Genomic DNA, 22,071 nt, shown 5'->3' with positions numbered 1-22,071 from the left:
CTAAACTGAACCCTAAATAAATATAAAAAAGTGTTTAAACCATACATCTTTTGAGGTCAGGTTATATCAATTTCAATGTGTTTTGAACCTTTGAAAATCAAACACCTTTTGAAACCAACCAAATCATTCATTTCTGAAGTTTATACATTTGAGACTGGTTGTACTGTAACTCTAACTGTATACCTCCTTATGCCACCATTCTTATATGTCTATTTATTGACAAGTCAATGAAAAGAACTGCTTACAGTTAACTGTATATATATCTGCAGGTTAAATTGTTGTATAACACAAAAAAAATGTATTCATCAAAGCCTAATGTGTGTTCTGGACTTCAGTTACTGAATTAGTAATCCTAGACTCCTGAGAAGTTAAATTAAGGGAGATTAAAAAAAACATAATTGAACAAACACATTTTTCCTTATAAAAAAAACCTTTTCTCTCATTCTAAGCCAGTGATGAAAATTACACGTGACTTTTTAACCACCAGACAGTTATTAAATTTTTGTGAGAGTTTTCCCGCCACTTTATATTTTTATTATTTCTCCACTCTCTATGGTTAAATTAAGATTCTTAACATTCTCACTAAAGCTCGCATGTTGAAAATTTTAATTTTATTATCTTTAAGTGGAGAAATAATTTAAACCACCTATTACTGAAGGAGATTCCATCCATATGTAGTATATGTATATAAAGCATAGAACAGCTGTATATAATTCAAATGTTTTATTCATAGGTTCAGTCATTGCAGAGTTGGAAAAATGAGGTGCTAAATTCACAATCATTCAAACAGACAAACCGACATGACGACAGTTATAGCGAAGAGATACAGAACACATTACAGGCCATGGATACTGGGAGGTCAGGTCGTCATGTTAACACAGTAGACATGGACCGTCATGTAGAGTTAGAGAAAGCTTGTGCCAGTCTTCAGAATCAGGTATCTATTGGTCTGTTGTGACCTTTACACCCTCTTCTAAGTTTCATTTCTTTCAGATATTTAAAAGATTTCATCTCAATTTAATCAGTGTATTGGTTCATCCTGATCATACATACAAAAAAAAAAGTTCATGATATTTTATTATGAAAACTTGCATTTGTAAACAGTTTAAGAAGGTGAATTCTCACTTTTCAAACAAAGATATTCCAACTTTTAGCCATGCAACAGTTCCTTATCTCCCCCATTATTTACAACTTCTTGTAAATAACTGCAAACATACATTCTGAATTACCATACTAATGACAAAATTGAATGAAAAGTACGAAAAATAATCAAACACTGGTAGAAAACTAAAGAATTGGAAATATCATACAGCTTTGGATAAAGTTTCAGCATTCTTTAACTGAAGTGAACATTGTCTTTTATTGCTATAGAACCTTGTAATCTTACCCTTGGATTTCTGAGATTTCTTGGCAGAGTAAAGAGGCTTTAACATTAGAAATAAGGCATCTTTCAAATTTTTTGGTTTTGTCGTACAATTGTATCTTAATAACCTTATAGGTGGCGCAGCTTTCTCAGGCTTTACAGTCTGTGTCCAGTGTTGTTTTCCAGAGTGGGTACTTGAATTCTACCACAGATACTTGTAATCAATGTAAGTATTTCAGGTACATTGTTGTACAGTATTAATTAACTGATTTATTCAATGGGTCATAGTTTTTCTTTCCTCGTTCGTCTATCCCGGACTTGATTTTTTATGAGCAACTCGGCAGGTGTTTCTAGAGAAGCAGAGGATGCTTACCCTACCGGTGCACCTGGTCCATGCTCCCAATTTTTAGTGGAGTCCGAGTTGCTCATTTCCTTTTGTTATTTTGTATGTAAGATTTTAGTTATTCTATGTTCTTTGTTGTGTACGTCTGTTTTCCATGTCTGGTCTTTGTCCCTGGATGATATTCTTTTGATTACCGCTATAACCTTGGTTCCCTTAATTACTCATTAACTATTTAGGAGTATTTTATAATTAACCAAATAATTGTCAATTCTAATACCATGTCATATAAACGTTAAATGATAGATGTGAGATTGAGTAACAAAAAAGGTATTGCATAAAAAGTCATATGTGTATAGAAATGATTCCTGTTCAGTATGGTTTTGTATTCATTTACACATGGATTAGCCTTTATATTTATATGATGCTCTGTGTAAAATAATGGAATATAAAGAGCCATCCCATGCATAAAATTTAGTATGACACCATTCTTCCATGAAATACTTCTAAATTTTATTAACAGTTTATTAAAGAACTATTGTTTGTTTGATAGCAAGGAATTCAAATTTTCCCCAAAAAAATCAAATTTCAAATGAAATTTGCAAATTCAGAATTTGCCAATATCTGCTTTTTTGTCAACTTTGTGAAATCAGGTCTGTGTATATCACAGCCGCTAGACATCAGTCCCTAATGGGATGATATGTTTTCAGGTCTTGTCTTTCTATTTCCTGCTTATTGTTTGTTGTTTATAAATTTGTAGCATCCTTGGAGGGTACTATCATGGTAACAGGTTATGATGATGATGATGATACATCTAGCTGTGATGAAAACACAGAAACTGAGGCTAGATGGGGTAAGTAATTTTTAAAAATGTGTTTGTTTCAATGCAAAAAAAAAATACTTCACTTTGAAAATGTTTGTACTGAAGCAATGTAGATTTAAAACATTTTAATCTACCTTATACTTTAGAAGTACTATTTGTGGAATACAAAGTTTCGAGATTTTTGTTGTACTTTTTACCCCTAATTAATTACCAAACAAAATGAATAATCTCCTTAGAAATAATACTTTCTCTTCAATGGCTAATGATGAAGATTTGAAGAAAAATAATACTGTTTTAGCTAAAAAAAAATTTTGGGAGGGGGGAGTAGCATTATTTCATCATTTGTTCATTCAGGAGTTAAATTGGGAAGAGTGCAAATGTACTTACGGTTTATAGGGAATGAAAGAACCTTTACAGACGACATAGAAACAAGGAGATTCTATGACAAACAGTTTTGTGGTATTAATTTATCAAGAAATGATGGAAGGAGATTGTGATAATTTAACTTGAAAATGCACAAGTGAAGCAATATTTTTCTATAGCATTAACCTATATTTCTGTTCAATACCAATTCCATTGTCATGCAATTCATACATCAGGCACAATATATCTCATCAATCTAGATTGGTTATGTTTTCTTATGGTTTTATGCACTAAGCTGATAGGAAGATGAATTATTCAATATTAATACCGTTAGAAAACTGTCATGCACAAGTTCTTTCAGTAATGAGGTGCAGTGTCATAAGCTGATTTCTTTTTCATTGAGAGCCGCACCATTTTATGTTTGTGTGATAAATAAGTTATGTAATCTTTGCAAAAATCTCATTAACTGTATTTTGATCAGAATTTTTTTTACATGAATGACAGTGTAGGTACATGACTTTTTAAATTAAATGAAGACAGTTGAATTTTTTATTTGCTTCCCTTACTGTTAAATGATAGGTCAACACAATTGATTCTTCATTGTCTGTCTGTCTGTCTGTCTGTCTGTGTTCCAAATAATGATGCTATTACATAATGACCCTTGATGACAGAGCTTAATGTTCTGATTAGAATGTTTTTTTAGTAATCAGGTAGATTATTTGTTTTTCTACTTTGTTTAGTCACCTTCCCCCATGTTAGGGTAAAGAAACTGTATCAAATGTTTTAAATGGTAAATATTAAACTAAAATTCCCTTCCAATTTTAAAGACTGTTGGAATGAGCAGTTTGGCGCTCGGCAGTAACTTAAGAGGTTGGGGTATGGAGGAACAAAATTCCAACCACTTACATTATAGGGGTATGGTAAAATCCAGACTAAAAAAGCTGAAGAAAATCAAGTATAATGCACTTGTATACCTCTTATGAGATGAACAATATCATGTCATAGCATGTAGGACTAAAAGATTTTTAAAACATTTAATTAATGACCTGTTTGGATATTAAGAACAACAATCTGATTCGAGACTTCCATAAAACTTGGGTAAATGAGCACTAGTGCTATCTAGCAATTTTGCTCTCTATTATGGTGCTGTTTAAAATCTAATCTTATACCAATTGCTATATTTACTGTTATTTAGTAGCTATTATATATATTTTTTACTTTTTAAACTTTTTACAGGAACAGTGCCACATTCCTTGTCCCCTTTCCCATCAGAGGAAGAAGAGATCTATTTCATGAGTGTTCCCCAACCTGGATTTCCAACTCCACCTAGAAATGTTAAATTGGAACACAAGGGAGCTAACTCTGTAGTGCTATCATGGACTCATTCTAAAATATTAGACAGTCAGAATAAGGAAATGAATAAAACTATATTAGGTTGGTATAATGTTATCATGTTCTAGGAATTGTTTAAAGGTAAAAGAGAAATTTGATCTTAGTGGATTTGTAAAACAAGTCAATTCTAATTTCAAAAGAATATTTAACGTAAAATTAGCACACTAAACTGATGACATTCTGCGCAGAGTTATTGCTAAAATTGAGAATTTAAAACAAAAGCTATTTGAGAAACAGAATTATTCTTTACAAGCAGTCAATTATCACATGCAATATGTCTTTTGATCATTTTGCAAAAAAAATGTTCGATTTTAATCATTTGATACCTCCTTTTAGATGAGGTTAAAATTATTTGCCTTTAAAAAAAACCTCCTTTATAAATAACTGACCACCATGTCAGCTGATTTATATCTGTATTAATCATTGCAGGTTATAGAGTGTTTGTAGATGAAGTAGCTGTTTCAATGATACCTGCCAACATGCAGAAGGCATTACTCCATGGTATGGATCCTACACACACTTACAAGTGAGTTATCTATATACCACTGCTTTGTATGAAGTATATGGTGATCATGATGTGTGTCCTTTCATTCATCCGTCCACGACTTTACTGTTGACAGAAACTTTATTTTGGTATGCCATTTTGTGGAATTGTTTTACGGCCAGAAACAACATTGATTTTCTGTTTGATCACTGTATTTTGACCATATGGTGACTGGAATGAAGAGTTGGGGTTTTCCCTTTAGTTAGCTATACAGATTTTTTAGTTAATACTGGAAATTCTGAAATTTTTGTTATGTTTTTATGATTGAAAAAAAGTGCAAGTTAATGGTTTTTGCAATAATTTGAACTTATATTATTTGTCTGTTGACTGTTCATTCAGGAAAAAATTAATTTATAATCCTGCAATACCAACTGTTACTTTTGGTGTTGCCTCAGATAATAGTTGGTACTTTTGGATAATGGATTTACTAATCCTCTCATAAGCATTGAACAAATTTACAATATTTAGAGCAATTCTATTTAATCGTAAATCGTACATTTTCAACTCTGCATAATCAATTAAAATGATTAAAGTTGTAATTCTGATATTGATGAACAAATCATAAGAATACAGTGTAAAGGGGTTTCTGTATGTAGAATAGCTATGTTTTAATGGTGAATATAGAGCTGTAGATGCATGTCTACTGTAAAACACAAACTATAAAATAATTATATCGGAAATACCCATGAAATATTTTCCCAACAAATCAGTACTCTCTGTTTCATTACATAGTATATTGTGTATAATTCTCAGGCAAATGGGTATACAAATAACCAAAATTGAGAGTACTGATACAACAAAAAATAGGGTGTCATACAACCTTAAAGATTAAGCACTAGCAGTACTGTATATTAGAAAATATATCATTTGTCTATTTTTTTTTTCAGATTGTATGTGAAAGCTGTATCAGCTCTCGGTGAATCCAACATGTCTAATGTGATCATGGCTGCTCTGTCCACCAGTACCAATAATAACATTCATATCTACAGTAGTGATAGTGACAATAATAGTGATAGTGAAAAAGAGGCTGATTTAGACTCAACTGAAAGTTCGGATGTTACACGATACAGAATGGAAAGACAGAGACGTCAGAAAAGAATTAAGTCCCCACGACAGGACAGACGTCAAAATCAGAGAAAGGAGTCTAGTGCTAGTGATCAGGATCCAGTAAAGGAAACTGAGCAGACATCAAAGTCATCACGACCTAGCTCAAGGTCAGGGTCAGCAGCAGACGGCATCTTTGTTCAGCCTAAGTTACATACCCATAAGCGTAACAAAAGTAGAGATTCCCAAGGTCAGTCACCTGAGTCCATGTTCACTGATCAATCAGAGGTGTTCAAGAAAGGTCAGCCTAAAATAATGCAGCCTTCCAGTAGTAAGCATTCTCCACCAGCTGGTAGTCAACAGCACAGAGATACTTCATCAATTTTGGGGTCCAAAATGTCAGAAACCTTTACAGTTGAGACACAAGCATCATTGATGCAAGCGATAAATGCTGCTTATAGTCAAGTACATGAGTCCCATGAAAAAGAGAGATCTTCTAAATCCCATAGAAGAACAAGAAGCAAAGACATATCCCATTATGGCAGTTCAGAAAATGTAGAGAACACATCTACTTCTTCACCCAAACCTAAAAGACGGGATAGTTCTGGGGGTAGAGTTTCAGACGATAGTTCAAGAAGTGAAAAGGGGCATAGACGCACAAGTAGCAAGGATTATGAATGGAGGAAAGACATTGATACAAGTAACCATGCAAAGAAAAATGAAGGTCATGGTGTCCCTGTTCTTGATGCTAGTCGAAAGAGACACAATTCTGGCAGTCGTCCAAGTAGCCCAGCACCTTCAGATGTATCATCAGAAAAGTCTCTACCAGATAAGCGAAAAACTGTTGCAGAATTTTTAGAACATAAAAGCTTGAAATCTACCACAGAAAGAAGTCCATCTGCTGGTAGTATGGAAGGGGGAGATCCAGCTGCATTGCCTCCCCGTCATAGAAGATCCAATGAGGATATATCAGGAGATGTAAGGAGATCACCTTCAAAGAATGCATCACCCACTTACCCTGACAGACGCAGAGCACATTCTAATAGCTCTGACCCAGACTTAAGTGAAATTCAGTCATCATCTGCTGCAAGGCAGCTAGATTTAGAAAAGAAAAATGGTGGTGATAAAACAAATAGTGGAATAGTTTCAAAACTGTTACAAAAACTACAAACATTTTCAAAAAGTCAGGAGGAGACTTTAGAAAGAAGGCACAAAATAAAGAAAAAACCTGAATCTCATGGATTGAACCCAGAAGAAGGGAGACGACCGAGAAGAACAAGTGGTAGTGACCAAGATGTTAGCCAAGATTCTAAAGGTGTACCACAAAGTGATAGTTCATCTGGTACCCAATCTGATGACCCACAGACTGCCAAGAAACCTTACCAGACCCATAGAAGGTAGGAGAAAAAAGGTTTTATACATCCTTTTTAAACACATATGATATTTTCATATATTGTTGTCTGTCTGTCAGTTCTACAAGACATACAAGACTACTCCAGAATGCTTCAAGAAACTTTTTATCTTGGTTAAAAATACATTTTGTTTGGAAAAAGATGTTTTTTGTTTGTTTGTTGGTTGTTTTTTTTTTTTTTTTTTTTTTCTCTTTTTTTTTTAGGGTTGTGGGGTCAGATTGGAGTTAATAGCTTATGTTTTCAAAATATTTGATAATATCATAAAAGTGAGAAGATCTTTTACTATACTTGTTAATTGCACAAAATTATCTAAATAAGGATAACTTTGAATGAATCAAGATCTGGAAGAATAATAATCTAATTAAAGCCTTGTTAAACCTTAGAATTTATAAAATAAAATATATTTGGCAAATAAGTATGAAAGAAGACAATTTTGAATGAAACTTGCACAGACTAGCATGCTGGTCCTGGTTAATAAAATATTTCCAGTATGTCATTATCTCGATAGATATACAGGTTGATTTTTTTCTTTATTAGGTCACGATCTGACCAGAGGGTCACTACAACAACACCTACCAAACAGACTCTACAGAAATACACAGAGCCCCAATGGGCAGTGGACTCGTCTAGTCAACAGATGTCTGACCAATGTGTTCAGTACTCCCAACCCATCCAGTATCAGCCCGATTCCTGCGTCTCTGTGCCACAGCCTGCTGTAAAGAGAACTGCATCATTTCATGGAGTGGTACAGCCAAAACAACCAGATATGGCACCAAGGAGAAGTGGATCCGAGGTATTACTGTTTACCAATGTAGTTATTGTCTTGGGTTATTACGATAAGTTTGACATTAGCATCCTGTAGAAACTGAATCTCAAAATATTTGTTATTGTGTTGAAACTAGTCTGTTTTGACATGTACATAATACATATCAATAATACAAATGTACATGAAGGAGAGTTATCGTTCTGTTACAGTGTATCTTATTACTTCTGTTGTCAGGGCCTTTCAGAACTTACTTGAAGGTGTGTTTACACTTATTCACACTAAAGACCTTCTGGTGATCTCTGTATTTACTATTTTTATAGGGGTTATATGATGGTGCATTTGTTGAGCTTCACCATATCTGTTCCCTTTTTTAAAGTATGGTAAACTATGACGGTAAGCTCAGGATGTTGGCAACTACTTTTGGATTGTGGGTTTTGGGAAGATCTTACAACTGTATTCAACTCCTAGGAACCTCCTTTTGAAAACTGACTTTAGTGTTTTGCACATGCTTAACAACTTGAGCTTTTAGACATAGCAAACTCCTACAGATGTTCTTACATCAAAGTAAACATGAGTTTTTTTTCCAAATCTCTCCTTATTTATCCTTTTATCAAATAATTGAAACTGTTGCACCACTTTAAATCTACCTATTTCTATGGTTTTAGATTAAGCACACAGGCAGGTAAATTTTGTATAACAAATGCTGACTGTTGAACATTTCTAACTCCATAAACTTCTCTTTTTTAGTTAGTCACCTTCATCATTGCTCAAATTTTTCATTGTTGAACCTTAAGTACCTGTACATCTCATTTCATTATTCTAGTCCTGCTACCATTGTCCATCTGAAAAAAATATTTCTATAAAATTGGTTTCATCAATGACTAACACTGCTACTTGAAATTTTATATTCAGTATAAGTGAGGGAAGACTCATTCAGCATGTGTGTCATGACAGAAATTCTAGCTATGTCTGTCCGTGACATCAACAGTTGCTACGGGGGAATAACATTAGAAGTGTCAAGTCGCTTCCGACCAAAGAGATTTTTTTAGACAATGATACATGTACAATAAGACAACAACCAATTGCCTCTTTCTATTTTGGCCAAATAGGGCCTGAGAACTTGAATCTATCTAGAGACAAGAATTCTTTTTCACACACACAAATCAAGATGTTCTAAAATTGATAAAAATGAGTGAAATTATGGTCCAATGCCATTAAGCACTCTGTTATAGAATAGCAACACTTCAAAGGGACAAGTTTTATGATTTCCCAATTTTAGATCTACTGGAGTCTTAAGTGTCCTGTTTATTGGGGGTATCTACAGCTTCACATATAATCCAACCTTTTCTTATCATTTTTCTTGTGTGAAAATAAATGTAGGCAATATTCTTTTGTGTGAAGTTTACTTGCTTCATTCAAAATCTAATTGCATTCATAAACATGCTGGTATTTTTTCTACTAATTTAAAACTTTTACATATATATCATCAAAGGTAGTGATGCTGACATTTAAAGCATTATTTTCAATATTCTCTACGGAAGTATATTTGAAGTACGTCCTTATGTTGCCAAGCAACCTTGGTCATCAATCAAGTGATGGGGTTCTTTATTTTTGTAATTTTCATGAAATATAATTGAGATTTTAAACACTTTACAATTTCATTTCAGTTTAAGGAGGTAGACCTAGGGTGAGGGACATAACTCTGAAAATCAGTGATATATTTGTATCATATTCACCATAGCCTATCAAATATATTTGTATCATATTCACCATAGCCTATCAAGCTTTCATTTGAAAAAGAATGAAATCAGTTCAAGTTACTTTGATGCTTACATTTAGTTGATGTAATATGCTGAATACAAACATTCCAATGATTTGTAAGAGTTGTGTCTCTTACCCTAGATCAACCTCCTTAAGAAACATTGGTCCATAATATTTTAAACTGGTTTTTATTATTGTAAACATAATTCTTTTTTCATGATGAACAAATTTTTACCTTTATCCCTGTCTAAAATAAGCTCAAAAAGTAGCACCATAAAATTGATTTGTAAAAATTATAAACTTGTAAGTAAATGCTTAATCTGAAAAAAAATAATACCTGGATATATGTCCATTTGACAAAACACACAAAAAGTAATATCCTTGCATTACGCTTTTTGTTGTTCTTCTTAAGCTTTATACAATTTTCTATAGAAAAATAAACAAATTAAGAGTCATTCAGCCATTCCTTTATTTCTATTTGCACAGCTGCAAAAGAAATAAATTGTAACCTTTTTTTTCTTTTCAGGAGAACATAAACGACAAGTCAAATGTAGCGCAGGCCGACCCCCACTTCCAACAAGTACCGGTTAGTATATATATATATATTGCTAAATATGATATATGCAATGTATTTAAATATGCTTTCAATGTTGTCTGATGTAATCTTGTATTTCTGTTCATTCACTTATGGTATATAATATTTGTTACCAATACATATTCTTGTAAAACAGGTTTAGATTTTTACTTAAGATAACATGCTTTCACATCAAAAGTGTGATTGAACTTCCTTTTGTTTTTTCATTAAATTAAGTGCTTTCACATCTAAGTTTCTATTGAAATTTTTTTTTTTTTTTTTGGGGGGGGGGTGGGGGGGGAGGATACGATTTATTGTATCCCCCACAAACGAAGTAAAAAAAAAATTTTTGTACAACCACAAACATGACATACATAGGGAAAGTTTTTTTATATGTCTTTTTTAAAAATTAATATTTTCTGCCTTTTTTCCTACTTATCAAAGTTATTTATGATATTTGCAGTATCTCAACTGATCTGTGCAACTAAAATTGTGATCTGTTATTGATCACCGATCAGTTTCCAATCAGTCATTGATCCATCAGACTAATCCATTAAACCTGTGATCGTATCATGTGACCACAGAGCGGTCAATATATTTTACGGATTTTGTTGTTTCATTTGTCAATTTTTACACATATCTACTTAATGCAATAGATTTAAACATCAATTAATTTCTTTTATTTTACATTTGTTTTATTTTGAACAATATACAATATGTGGACTTAAGTAGCTGTCTTTGTAAGAATCATGCAAAATCTGAAAAAATGTGATGCACCCCAAAAAAAGGCTACTTTTATTTTTGTAATTAAGTTGTTTTATTGGTCTATACTATGAAATGTGTAATTATTCATTCAAATCTGCCTGCACTTAGGAGATAATCGACATTGAAAATACAGTAGATTATATTGTATTTGAGCGCCATTTACAGAGTTATCTCCCTTAATTTGGAAATCTACAGTGCATTCTATATTATTTTCATCAATCCGTCAAATAGTTGCGTGGATTGGTTCAGGAACTGTATTTGAATTACTTACAGAATTACTTATAATTACAATTCTATGAATAAATAATTACTGTAATATTTTGGATACAGTGTTGACCAGGATGCCCATTCGCATACTGCAGTATGTTTTTCACATACAAAAAATCATGTACAATTTCACAATTCAAAACATTCATGCTTGTACAGTATTCTATTTTTATTTTAATCTTTGAATTCCTGATTTTCTGTAAGTTTGGTTTTCTGGAACAGAAAATTCATTATCAAAATGTGTCGGTATTAGAGAATAATACTTGATTACATCATAAGTGAAATGTTAGTCTGAGTTTTGGATGATTTGTATCCTTAAAAATCCTCTGTACCCAGAAGTTCAATGGTCATTGGGTGCATGAACCCCTAGATACAAAAAAACTAGTGGGCATGCTTATGTTGACTTTTTAGATTAGTCAATTTTTGTGTCAATTTCACTGTGGACTAAGTTATATCTTCAATAACACCATTCCTATCTCAATATTTTGGAACTAAACCCTCAGTTTCGAAACAAATAAAAAGGATTGATACAATTTTTTTTTAAATTACATGATAAAATTTTAATGTGATGCACATATAAATCATTTTGTTTTCAAGATCAATATTAAATCATTAGATTTTTACAAGAGGTGTACATTTCATTATTGAAATATTTTGTTTACACGAGGGTATATATTTCCTTTAGGAATAAGTCAGACACACAGTTCACACAAAGGTATTATCACATTGAAGCTCTTTTTTTTTTCCTTTTAAGCTACTACACAAGTTTACTGTTAGTTGTTTGACAAGATGATGGCAAATCTTTTTCAAGTTCTTTAAATAAATTAAACATATAATATCAGTCCCCCTTTTTTTTCTTAAGACAAAAGATTTATGGTATTTTTTCACCTTTTCATCCCTATGTTTTAGGGTAGCTCTGAATTACTTTGATGGACTTTGATAAATTTTTTGTACAATGTTAGTGCTCATAAATGAGAGCTCCCTTTCATTTTTTCCAATTTTTCTTATCAGAGTTATGGACTTTAAATGTAAAATAGGCGGTGGGTGTATCATGTGCTTGAGAGCTGCTGTAAAAGTTTTGATATCATTTCTTTGAAACAAATTTCTTACTTGGCAATATTAATTTGTGAGCCATTTTCATCATGCCGGTCCCCCTTTTTAAAGATCATCTGATTTGCCACTATCGTGTTCTGTTTTTAGTGAAATATGCTTATATTTGATATTTTATGCTTACAGAGAGTGCATGATGTGTTGATTTACATCGTGTGTTTACAATATTCACTTGACTCTTATACACGAATCTTTGTAGTGTTGTCACAAACAATAATAAATGATTCATGAGTTTTTTTTTTCACTTAAAAAGATAACAACCTTATTTTGGGATTTTCTAACGATGAATGATACATTTTACTTGATTTTATTCTTTCAGGTTTCTTATGTATTGTTAAATCATTTTGTGTTTCAAAACAAAACCAGTATTTTGGCAAAGGTCCATCAGCCTAATCTTACAGCACAGACAATGGTTATGTTCATGGAGTAGAATTGGGTTTCCTTTGATTAAATGATAAGCACCTAATGATCTGCTATAGGTATTTAAGTGGACAAGGAGATATTAACTTGTTTTATCATTCAAAAGGTTTTTAAATGTACAAATGTTAAACTGTTTATACTCTATGCCAATTTTGAATAATTTTTTCTAACTTTACTTTGATTTTAGTAATTGTCCAGTTAATGACCTGGGGCAGTTCATTGGGTGATTGAGTTAACTTTATCCCCTGAACATAATCATTGTATTTACTGTAATGTGTTTGTTGCCTAGAAGTATTTTCGAACTTTGTTGTCTTTGGTCAGATTATGAAAAAGCAATAAAAAAATCTTTAGTTTAGTTGTAAGAAGTTAGTAAGCTATAATCATGAATTAGACTCTGCTTTGATGAGATGTAGGCACACTGCTGGTAATGTCCCCAATCATATCTCTTGTTGTGGAAGAAAATGTTAAGGAAAGTACTGAGTTATCTACCCATTTTCTTTTACATCTCAGTATATTTATAATCCAGTAGAAAAGTTTTGATATGTCATCAGCTTATTATAATTTACCTGAATTTTTATATTGGTATATAGGTCTCAACATTTTGGGTTTTGTTGGGGATTAGGGATGGGGGTGGGTAGTGTAGATAAACTGACTATGAAACCCATGGACCCATTTCTTCCTTCTTACCTCAGGATTAATTTGTTTTCTATAAAGATTGGGATATATGAATCTAGAAAAGTTTTGTATCGCCAGATATCCTTTTGTTTAAATGCAGAGATGAATAAAGAATTAATTTCTGTACCAGTAGTGCTCTCCTCTAGATGCTTCTCATTCACAACAAAGGTAGTGATTGAGGACACTTTCAGCTGTGTGATAGTAATTGCAGAATAGACAGATTTCTCTGTCCAATATATAACTAGATTTAGTGATTAGTACAAAAGGAAAAAAATTTAGAAGAAAAACTTTTTGGGGTGCCTTATTAAAGACTGATGTCATTGTGAGATGGGGGCAAGAAAGAAAAACTTTTTTTTTTATTTGTAACTGAGTAAGGAATGTTGAATTATTGTAGAATTTCTTAAAAGATTTTATGCTTTCTTTTCTATCCTACTCAAATGTTACTCATTGATATTTATATAGTAATTCATATGATTTTTTAAATTTTTTGTTTTTGTGATGAAAACAATAAGTTTTTGAAATTAAATGATGGCAAAACATTCAGGTATTTAAAGGAAATGTAAATTTACACATTGATATTTTACTTGTCAAATTTGATGGTAATACAAGAAACCTATATAATAATATAGCTGATAGACAAATTTAAAAGTAGAGTTTGACTGTAATTAATGTGCATTTTTATGTTCTAGTTTCAGGACATGATGGGGATGTATAGTAGGAAACAGCGTCAAGGAATGGCGGGAAATTCTAGTCTTCATCATATTCCTATTTTATCTGGTGCCCAGTTACAGAGGTCACAAAAACAGCCACCATCCTAGCATATGCCATTCTGTTAGCTAATGCCATGTGATTAGTTGTAAACATTGTACATACCATTAGAAAATGCTTACAGGTCTTTCATAGCTTCATCAAGTTCATTAGATGTATTCATGAAAATCATATCCTGTATAAAGACATATTGTAACAAAAAACTGTGCCAATGTTATAATCATTGATAATTTTGTGATGAAAATTGAAAAAAAGATCATTGTATTTTTTTTATGCTTTTTCCCAAATCTTAAATTCTACTTTTGAATTTGTCTAAATCATTTTATCAGGTACACAAGATTTTTCCCATTTACTGAGTTATCTTCTCTTTTATGCTGGTGTCTTAAAAATTTCTGACAGGCTTCCTTTTTTCTGCAAAAAAGTGTCAGTTCTGGTAGAATTTCTTTGCTTCATATCCTATGTACCTGTGTTTTGAAAGTTTTACTTGGATCATTAGATTGTTATTATATTTTTTTTCATCTATAGTAATTATTGGCCCTTCCGTTCATCAGGTCAGGAGTGGGGTACATGAAAATCTCGAATTTACCTCTAATCCTTCCACAACTCAAAATTTGAGGAGAATCTCAGTTCAAGATTTTCTTTAATCCAAGGCAGAAAAATTTGCATGGTAAGAAAAGGGAATAAAATGTTGAATGCAACATCATGCTCAATGTTTCAAGTTCTGTGACAGGCCTTTTAATTTCATAAAGGGAGATAACCAGAACAAAAACTAGTGGTCTCCAACTGTTTAAAAGATAAAAATTTCAATGAAAGATAGCTTTTGCAATTGGAAAAAACTGAAAGCTTGAATTACAAGAAATAAATATATCCCAAGTCAGAACAGCCTCAATTCCACATGTTAACTTGCACTGTACACTAAAATTGATTTTTTTATATGTTCATAAAAAAACATGTAAATTTTCTATGTTTTTAAGGCAAGTAAATTCATGCTCATATTTTGTATAAATCATTTTATATATGAGAACTTGAATGCTATCTCTCATATTTTTTTTTTTTATTTGTAAACTGTGATATAAAGGCTTTTTAGTTGATTTACTGCAAGTAGTTAAAAGTGTGCTTATCACTGAGTTTTTTCTTAGAAAAAAGTGGGAAAATGAGCTTAAACAAAATCTGTTACTGATAACATCTCCTTCAAGTCAGAGTCTAAAGTTGGTGAATATTTATTTGTTTCTTCTTTAAAATGATTTTTATGATTCTTTTAAACCATATAGTTTCTTTATAAACTTGTTGGACAAAATAGAATTTTTGACAACATGTTTTTTTTTCAGTTCATTTCAAAGGCTATAAAGTATAAGTTATGGTTGAAAGAAAAAAAAAGGGGCTTTAGTGGAACATTAAGTGATACCCTACCATGTTGTGATAAAAAAAGGGGAAAGCAAAATGTTCAAAATGGCTTATATCAAGAACTACATTTTAGATTTTACTAAAAGTTTAATTAAACCTGTATTTTATGGTTCTAAAGAATTGTGCAATGTTTCAAACAAAAAATCATTGATCCGTTTTCAAGTTATTTAGAAACCTTGGGGGATGGACAGACAGACGGACACACAGCTTTTCATAGGGTATTGCATAATACCTGGCCATTTTGTGATTGACCACACTTGAACATGTCTGGCTTCTAGTTCTGCTCTTGCATTTATTATCATTAGCCAATTGTAGGAAATGAAGTCAGAAAATTAAGAATCGTTTGTTTAAAAATGCCTTAGTTGATGTATACTGTCTTACAGAAACCTCATAATGACCAAATGCATTTATCAGCAAAAGACTATGGTCTTATTTTTTGTTTGTTATTTCTTTGCAATGTTATTATTTAAAAGTTCTAGGTAAACTTATTTTTGGTGTTACCAATTGTAGATTGGTAAAAGGCTTGTTTTAATGGGTTTTTTTTTACTGTTCCAAAACCTACTTGGTTTACAGTGTTTAGAATGTAGACCTAGGGTAAGGGAAATAACTCTTGAAATCAGTGATATGTTTGTATCATATTTAATTTCACCAAAGCCTATCAAGCTTTCATTTGAAAGAGAATGAAATCAGTCCAAGTTATTTTGATGCTTATAAGAGGTTAATGTTAAATGCTGAATACAAAGATTCCAGTGATATCTGAGAATTGTGTTCCTTACCCTAGGTCTGCCTCCTTAAATTCAGTTCTTCAGAATGTCAGGTATTGTTCTGTTATCTGTTGTTGTATGAGTGCTCTGTTTTTTATTTGTTAAAGAGTTTTGTTTATAGTTTAATCAGCAAGCTTTGTGATTAAGCCACATATTGTTTTTATAACTAGATTCTCATCTTATCTGTCTTGATATATTTAGGAACGGATTAATTATTTGTTAATCTGTCTTTCTGTCACACATATATTGTGGATTCAACTCCTCTGAAAATAGTTATTAAATTTTAGTGAAACTTTATCTATAACCCTATAATAAATTCTTGATGATAACATACTGCATTTCTTTCTTCTTTTTTTTTAAGTTTTTTATATAAGATAAAATTTGGAAGTTTTTAGCCTCCAAAATAGCCTGAGGATGAAAACATATGGCTCCAAGTACTATTGAGTCTGTCTAAACCAAACTTCTTTTGGATTTTAAAATGGTTTTGTTTAGAAAGGTGTTTGGTTTATTAAGATTTTAAAAAAACATGTCAATTGATGTTAATGGACTTTAAAGTATGTCTGGATGTGGCAAGTTTCTGAATATTTCGGGGATTGGTTTGGGTATATTTCACTGTAACGGACACATGCCAGATAATCTTGTAGTTTGAGAATGGGGAAGAGGCATGAGAGCAGTAAATTCCCAAATTGAAAGTTGATGAGAATCTTAGAATTAACATGATGTGGCCTTAATTTGATTCTGTGATATTGACTTTGTTGTTGTCTTTCCTTGAAAACCGTCCATGTACTTTGAACTTAGTTGTCTTTTCATGGAAACAGTCCATGAACTTTCAAAGAAGATACATATTGTAAATCATTTTGTTCTTACATTCCCATTTTATGAAGTGGCAAGGTAACCAACAAGTTTGAAATTTCATTTCTTTTTCCTTGTAAATTAGGGCATTATATGTTAGAAATTTGCATAAAAAATTCATTTTCTTCAAAGGGGAACTATGCCTAAGTTGCAACGACATATATTTGGTTTATTTATTTAAACATTGATATGTGCATCCTTTAGAAAGAGGCTAGCATAGTGTACAGATTCTCCTAGTGCATACCTTAGATAGAACTTTGTTTAGAATATACAAGTTGAAAAGCTATATATTATTTCATACAGTGTTTCTAATAATTAGGTGTCAGATTACACAGGATGAACTGTCACTACAATATGTGAAAACAAATCATGGTAAATACAGTGAGGCCAGACTGAATAGGCAGGTTTTACTGTTAATTCAAAGCTTGAAACTTTCAATTCATTATTTATTACTTTCAGAGTTCAGGTACATGTATTCATGTTATTCATGTGTATTGTTCAATAATCCATATTTTAGCCATCTTGATCAAAACTATACTGAGAATGTACAAGTTTTATTTGTACATTTATAAATTAATTGTTGTTAAGTTGTTTATTAATGAAAAGTCTGACTTTATTTTTTTTAATTGTATTTATTTTAGGTTACTAAGTAGTCAGAGTTTAACAATTTCATACACCACTTGATAATATGTAGGCCAAATTGCATTTATTTTGAAATCTTACAGCCATTAAAATAGTTATCTTTAGGGGATAGAGGTCTCAGGAGAGAGATCTTCCCTGGATAGAATGACCATTACCTGTAAACTTGGGTAGTTAGCTAGCAAATTGCCATGAAAATTTAAACTTTCTAAGACAATTTATTGGGTTATCGTTATTCAATCAAAGCAAGATCAATCATATTTCTTGAAGTTAATCATTTTATTTGCTGTAAAATATGGGAGCGTTTTTGTAAGAGATATCTTTCCATTGACATAATATCCACTGCCCAGTACATGATTTACCAGTAAGAAAATTCTGCATAACATCCAAAACCATTTTTAAATGCTAGTATTTGTAAGAATCAGGCAATTTTTTAAATATTTGAAACATGCTAGTCCAACACCAACAAACTGGACTAAAAAAATATTTTTTTTAAGATTTGATAACTCTAGCATTTTTGTTTGAAAAATGTGTAATAAAATGTTAGAAACTGTGCTTTTTTAAAAAAAAAAAGTTATCTGCAAAAGAATTGTACATTTTTAGATCTCTCAGTACTTAAACATTTTATACATTTATTTCTATAGGAATGTTTAGCTTGGCATGTACTCATTTTAATAGCAGAAATCAACCAGTAAAATTTGAAAATGAAACATTTCTTGGAATAAATTTCAATGGACTTTGATGACAGAAAATGGGAATTTTTAAAGAGCCACTTGCAAAAAATTGTATTTCTGACTATGTTTCACCCACTGCTTGATTCATACTGATGCTTGCACTCAAATACTGTACTACCAACAATCTACTTCTTTTTGTTCAGCAAAACTGTCTTTACATACAATTTTTGTTACTTTATTTAAACAAATATTTTACAAAAATTTGTTTTGTAATGAACTGTTGATAGGAATGAAGAAACATTATAGTTATTCTTATAATGATTATATTATGATGGAAGAAAAAATAAAAACCAAGGTATTATCATAATGATGTGTAGTTTTTTGCCTAGAAACCTTAGGAAAATGACAGTAAGTGGTTCTTAAACCACACTACTATTTTAGGGATCAATTTTACGACAGGTGTAAAGTAAAATGCCATCTGTCTGAAAAATTTTTTGATAGATTTTAACAACTTATTTGGTGCATTGTTTGCCATAAAGGCAGGAAGCTTTCTTGTTTTTATATGCCCATCAATTGGTCAAAGACAGGACATATCATTGTATACTATAAATGTCTGTCTGAAGCTTTCTTCAATATACATGTACTAAGATCTTTACACATTGTTATAGTAGTCTAATTGTTAGTATACTTATTTGGGGAAGTTTGATTTTTACTTTTAGAGTTATGGGCTTTATTACTCTACACAGCCTGAATCACTTTATCTGGAAAATTGAAATAATTTAAAACAAAAAGTTTACCAATTAAAGAGGCACTTAACTCATAGCATTCCTGCTACCCGCTGAGCCATTTGAGCAACACAAAAAATGGATCATCTGTAAAGAGCATTGAGGTCAACATCCCTATAAAGTTTCCAAGAGTAATCAAGGGGATTGATGCCTGACTAATTTATAATCTCATAGCGTTTTCTTTATTAGCTAAACATCAAAAGGCTTACGAGTCTAACAACTTGAATATCGAAGTAAACGGGTGGTTACTCCGGGTAAATGTTAAAAAATTGAACAACATTTAATGATCAGATGCTAAAGGTCAACTATTTTCAATTTGATCGTTGTTAATTTTAAGCAAATTAAGCATTTATAGTTCGGAGTAAAAGTAGTTTATTGGCGTAAAGAACATAGAATTAAGCTTGACATTTGAGAAATAACCTTAAAGGGGGCCTAAGTGTTTGTATTTTCACATTAAAGAAGTACTCCAGTGGGACTATTTTCCTTCGGCGGTGTAAGAGATAGTTGCGGGTGCTAACACTCTTTACAAGGCGACTGCTATATCAATCTTTATCTTCGATCTAAATTGATAAAAAAAAACACCGTATATGTGGTTGTACCCCAAGATTAGGGTTAACCATAATTTTAGATGTTATTCCGAACCTGATTAACGCCAGAAACACATAAATATATGAATAAAAATGTACAAATATAATACAAAATTCTGTATAAATCAAAATGCAGCTGATACTGTTTTAATAATAACACGGGCAAAAGCGTTCGAAATTCTCGAAAAGCTTTGAGTACATCTTCGCTGCTCATGATAATACATACACAATTATAACGTATTTAGACAAATAGTTTGAAAACTTGACTAAAAAAATCCGTGCTTAAAAAATAGTATAAAGTTTGTGATAAAAAAAATTCCAGAAAGCGTCAGAAACTCGTACTAAGTGTTATGATGTTTTTATCAACCTTCTCATTACATCTATGGTTTGCGTTCCGTTTTAGATGTTGGAATCAGGAGAAGATATTAGTATATTTTTAAACAAGCATTCCTTCTACCGGTACCACATCTTAAATGTGCGACAGTTGATAAAATGCTTAAAAAAATACAAGTTGTTTTAAGACTGAGGATCTTTGTATTTCAGCTTGACGTATAGATGAGAAACTTCATAAAAGTAAAAAAATAAAAACAGCATGTACACTCTGTCAGAGATTTTACACTGCAGTACGAACCGCAAATAGATTTTTACCGGTCAAATATAAAAAAAAATCTGCAAAAAAGGCAAGATTTAGAGGTAGAAATCGCTAAACACGACGTAGAAATAGAGCGTCACGAGAAAAAAAAGCAGGAAAAGACCCTTCATTAAGTTCCTTTACCTAACGAGATTTTCAGACTTCACCATAACGTATACAAAGTGGGAGTTATTGACAACATTGCAATTTAGTGATTTGCTACGTTGGTACTTTTAATCCGTGAAAAAAAAATGGCCGCCGTTACTAAAAATAGAACATGGGAATCAGAAAGGCAGTTTTTGCAAATAACTTAAAATTTGTAGGGGTTATATTGTTCAGCATCATAAGACAGACCAATACCGAAATTTTCGAAATGATTCGTACACTAATATAAGAATTATGGTTCATGAAACAATTCATGTTTTTTCACATGTACATATACACCTTTGAAAATCTTCTTCTCTAAAACCATTTAAGATCATTTAATGGAAATGAAGCATATTAGTTCTTTAGTGTATTTGTGATCAAAATGACTTGTGAATATTAATCCTCCTTAATATTTATGGCTGCTTATACTAAAAAGAAACGGAACATAGGGGTCGGAAGACAGTTTTCTGAAAATAATTAAACAACTGTTGCCTTCACCAAAATTCTGATTCAGATCATAAAATGCTACTAAAAGCATTTCCTGCATTTAACTGTTCAGTTCATTTTAACTTAGTCTGTCTCGTTGTCAATATTTTCTAATAAGCAAATGGATACCAGGTGAGCGATTCAGGCTCTCTTGGGCCTCTAGTTATCCATTTACAATATTTCTATAATATATTTATAAATATTGATTTTCCAATTTTTCTTATCTAAATTTCTCCACCAAATGCCATGTTGAGTAAGTCCAAGTATTGTGACAATATGTTTAAACAACACAAATATAAAACATTTTGAAATGTTCTATAAAAGAGAATCTACATGTTAATTTTTTAACAGGAATCAAGGGAACCAAGATTCTAGCGGACATCAAAAGAACGTAATCCTGGGACAATTTGATAAGATGTGCATTTCAGTAAAACATTTGCTCAAAAAATAGAAATGGGATATCATGTCAAAAGAGGTATCAACAAAAACAAGAAATATTATTCTGGGGTGTAATTGAATTCTCTCAACATACAGGAATTAATAAAAAAAAAATCGTATCACTTAGTCAAAATTTGGTATATTATTTGTCCATGAGGTCAAAGGTCAAGTTCAAATGTCAACCACTCTAGTACGTGACGCCCCGCCTTAATGAAATATAGCCCCATACCAAATATCAGATGTCTAAGTAAAAACACAAAATAATTATGGCACAGAC

At 31.7% G+C, this 22,071-nt stretch overlaps 1 protein-coding gene across 14 annotated transcripts in view; it reads left to right on the top strand.

The window, feature by feature from the left end:
- The window catches only part of LOC148614027 (uncharacterized), a 92,979-nt gene extending 73,892 nt beyond the window's left edge, over positions 1-19,087 (top strand). For 8 of the 14 annotated variants that reach the window (XM_088587787.1, XM_088587783.1, XM_088587777.1 and 5 more), the window contains 9 exons: positions 734-937; positions 1,499-1,589; positions 2,464-2,556; positions 4,126-4,323; positions 4,711-4,807; positions 5,713-7,266; positions 7,819-8,074; positions 10,335-10,394; positions 14,309-19,087. In XM_088587787.1, the coding sequence (XP_088443913.1) occupies positions 734-937; positions 1,499-1,589; positions 2,464-2,556; positions 4,126-4,323; positions 4,711-4,807; positions 5,713-7,266; positions 7,819-8,074; positions 10,335-10,394; positions 14,309-14,437 (2,682 nt within the window). In that variant the 3' untranslated portion in view covers positions 14,438-19,087. Of the gene's footprint in view, positions 1-733; positions 938-1,498; positions 1,590-2,463; positions 2,557-4,125; positions 4,324-4,710; positions 4,808-5,712; positions 7,267-7,818; positions 8,075-8,712; positions 8,730-10,334; positions 10,395-12,099; positions 12,130-14,308 lie in introns of all 14 variants that reach the window. The other 6 variants (XM_088587778.1, XM_088587785.1, XR_015923549.1 and 3 more) reach the window with 5 other exon arrangements.
- Positions 19,088-22,071: the final 2,984 nt, after the last annotated feature.

Source organism: Perna viridis, chromosome 6 (assembly GCF_037379345.1).
Source record: "Perna viridis isolate PV_CMFRI_1.1 ecotype Kerala chromosome 6, ASM3737934v1, whole genome shotgun sequence".
Classification (NCBI taxonomy): domain Eukaryota; kingdom Metazoa; phylum Mollusca; class Bivalvia; order Mytilida; family Mytilidae; genus Perna; species Perna viridis.
Note: the sequence above shows the minus strand (reverse complement) of the source record. Positions and strands in the feature narration are given on the sequence as shown.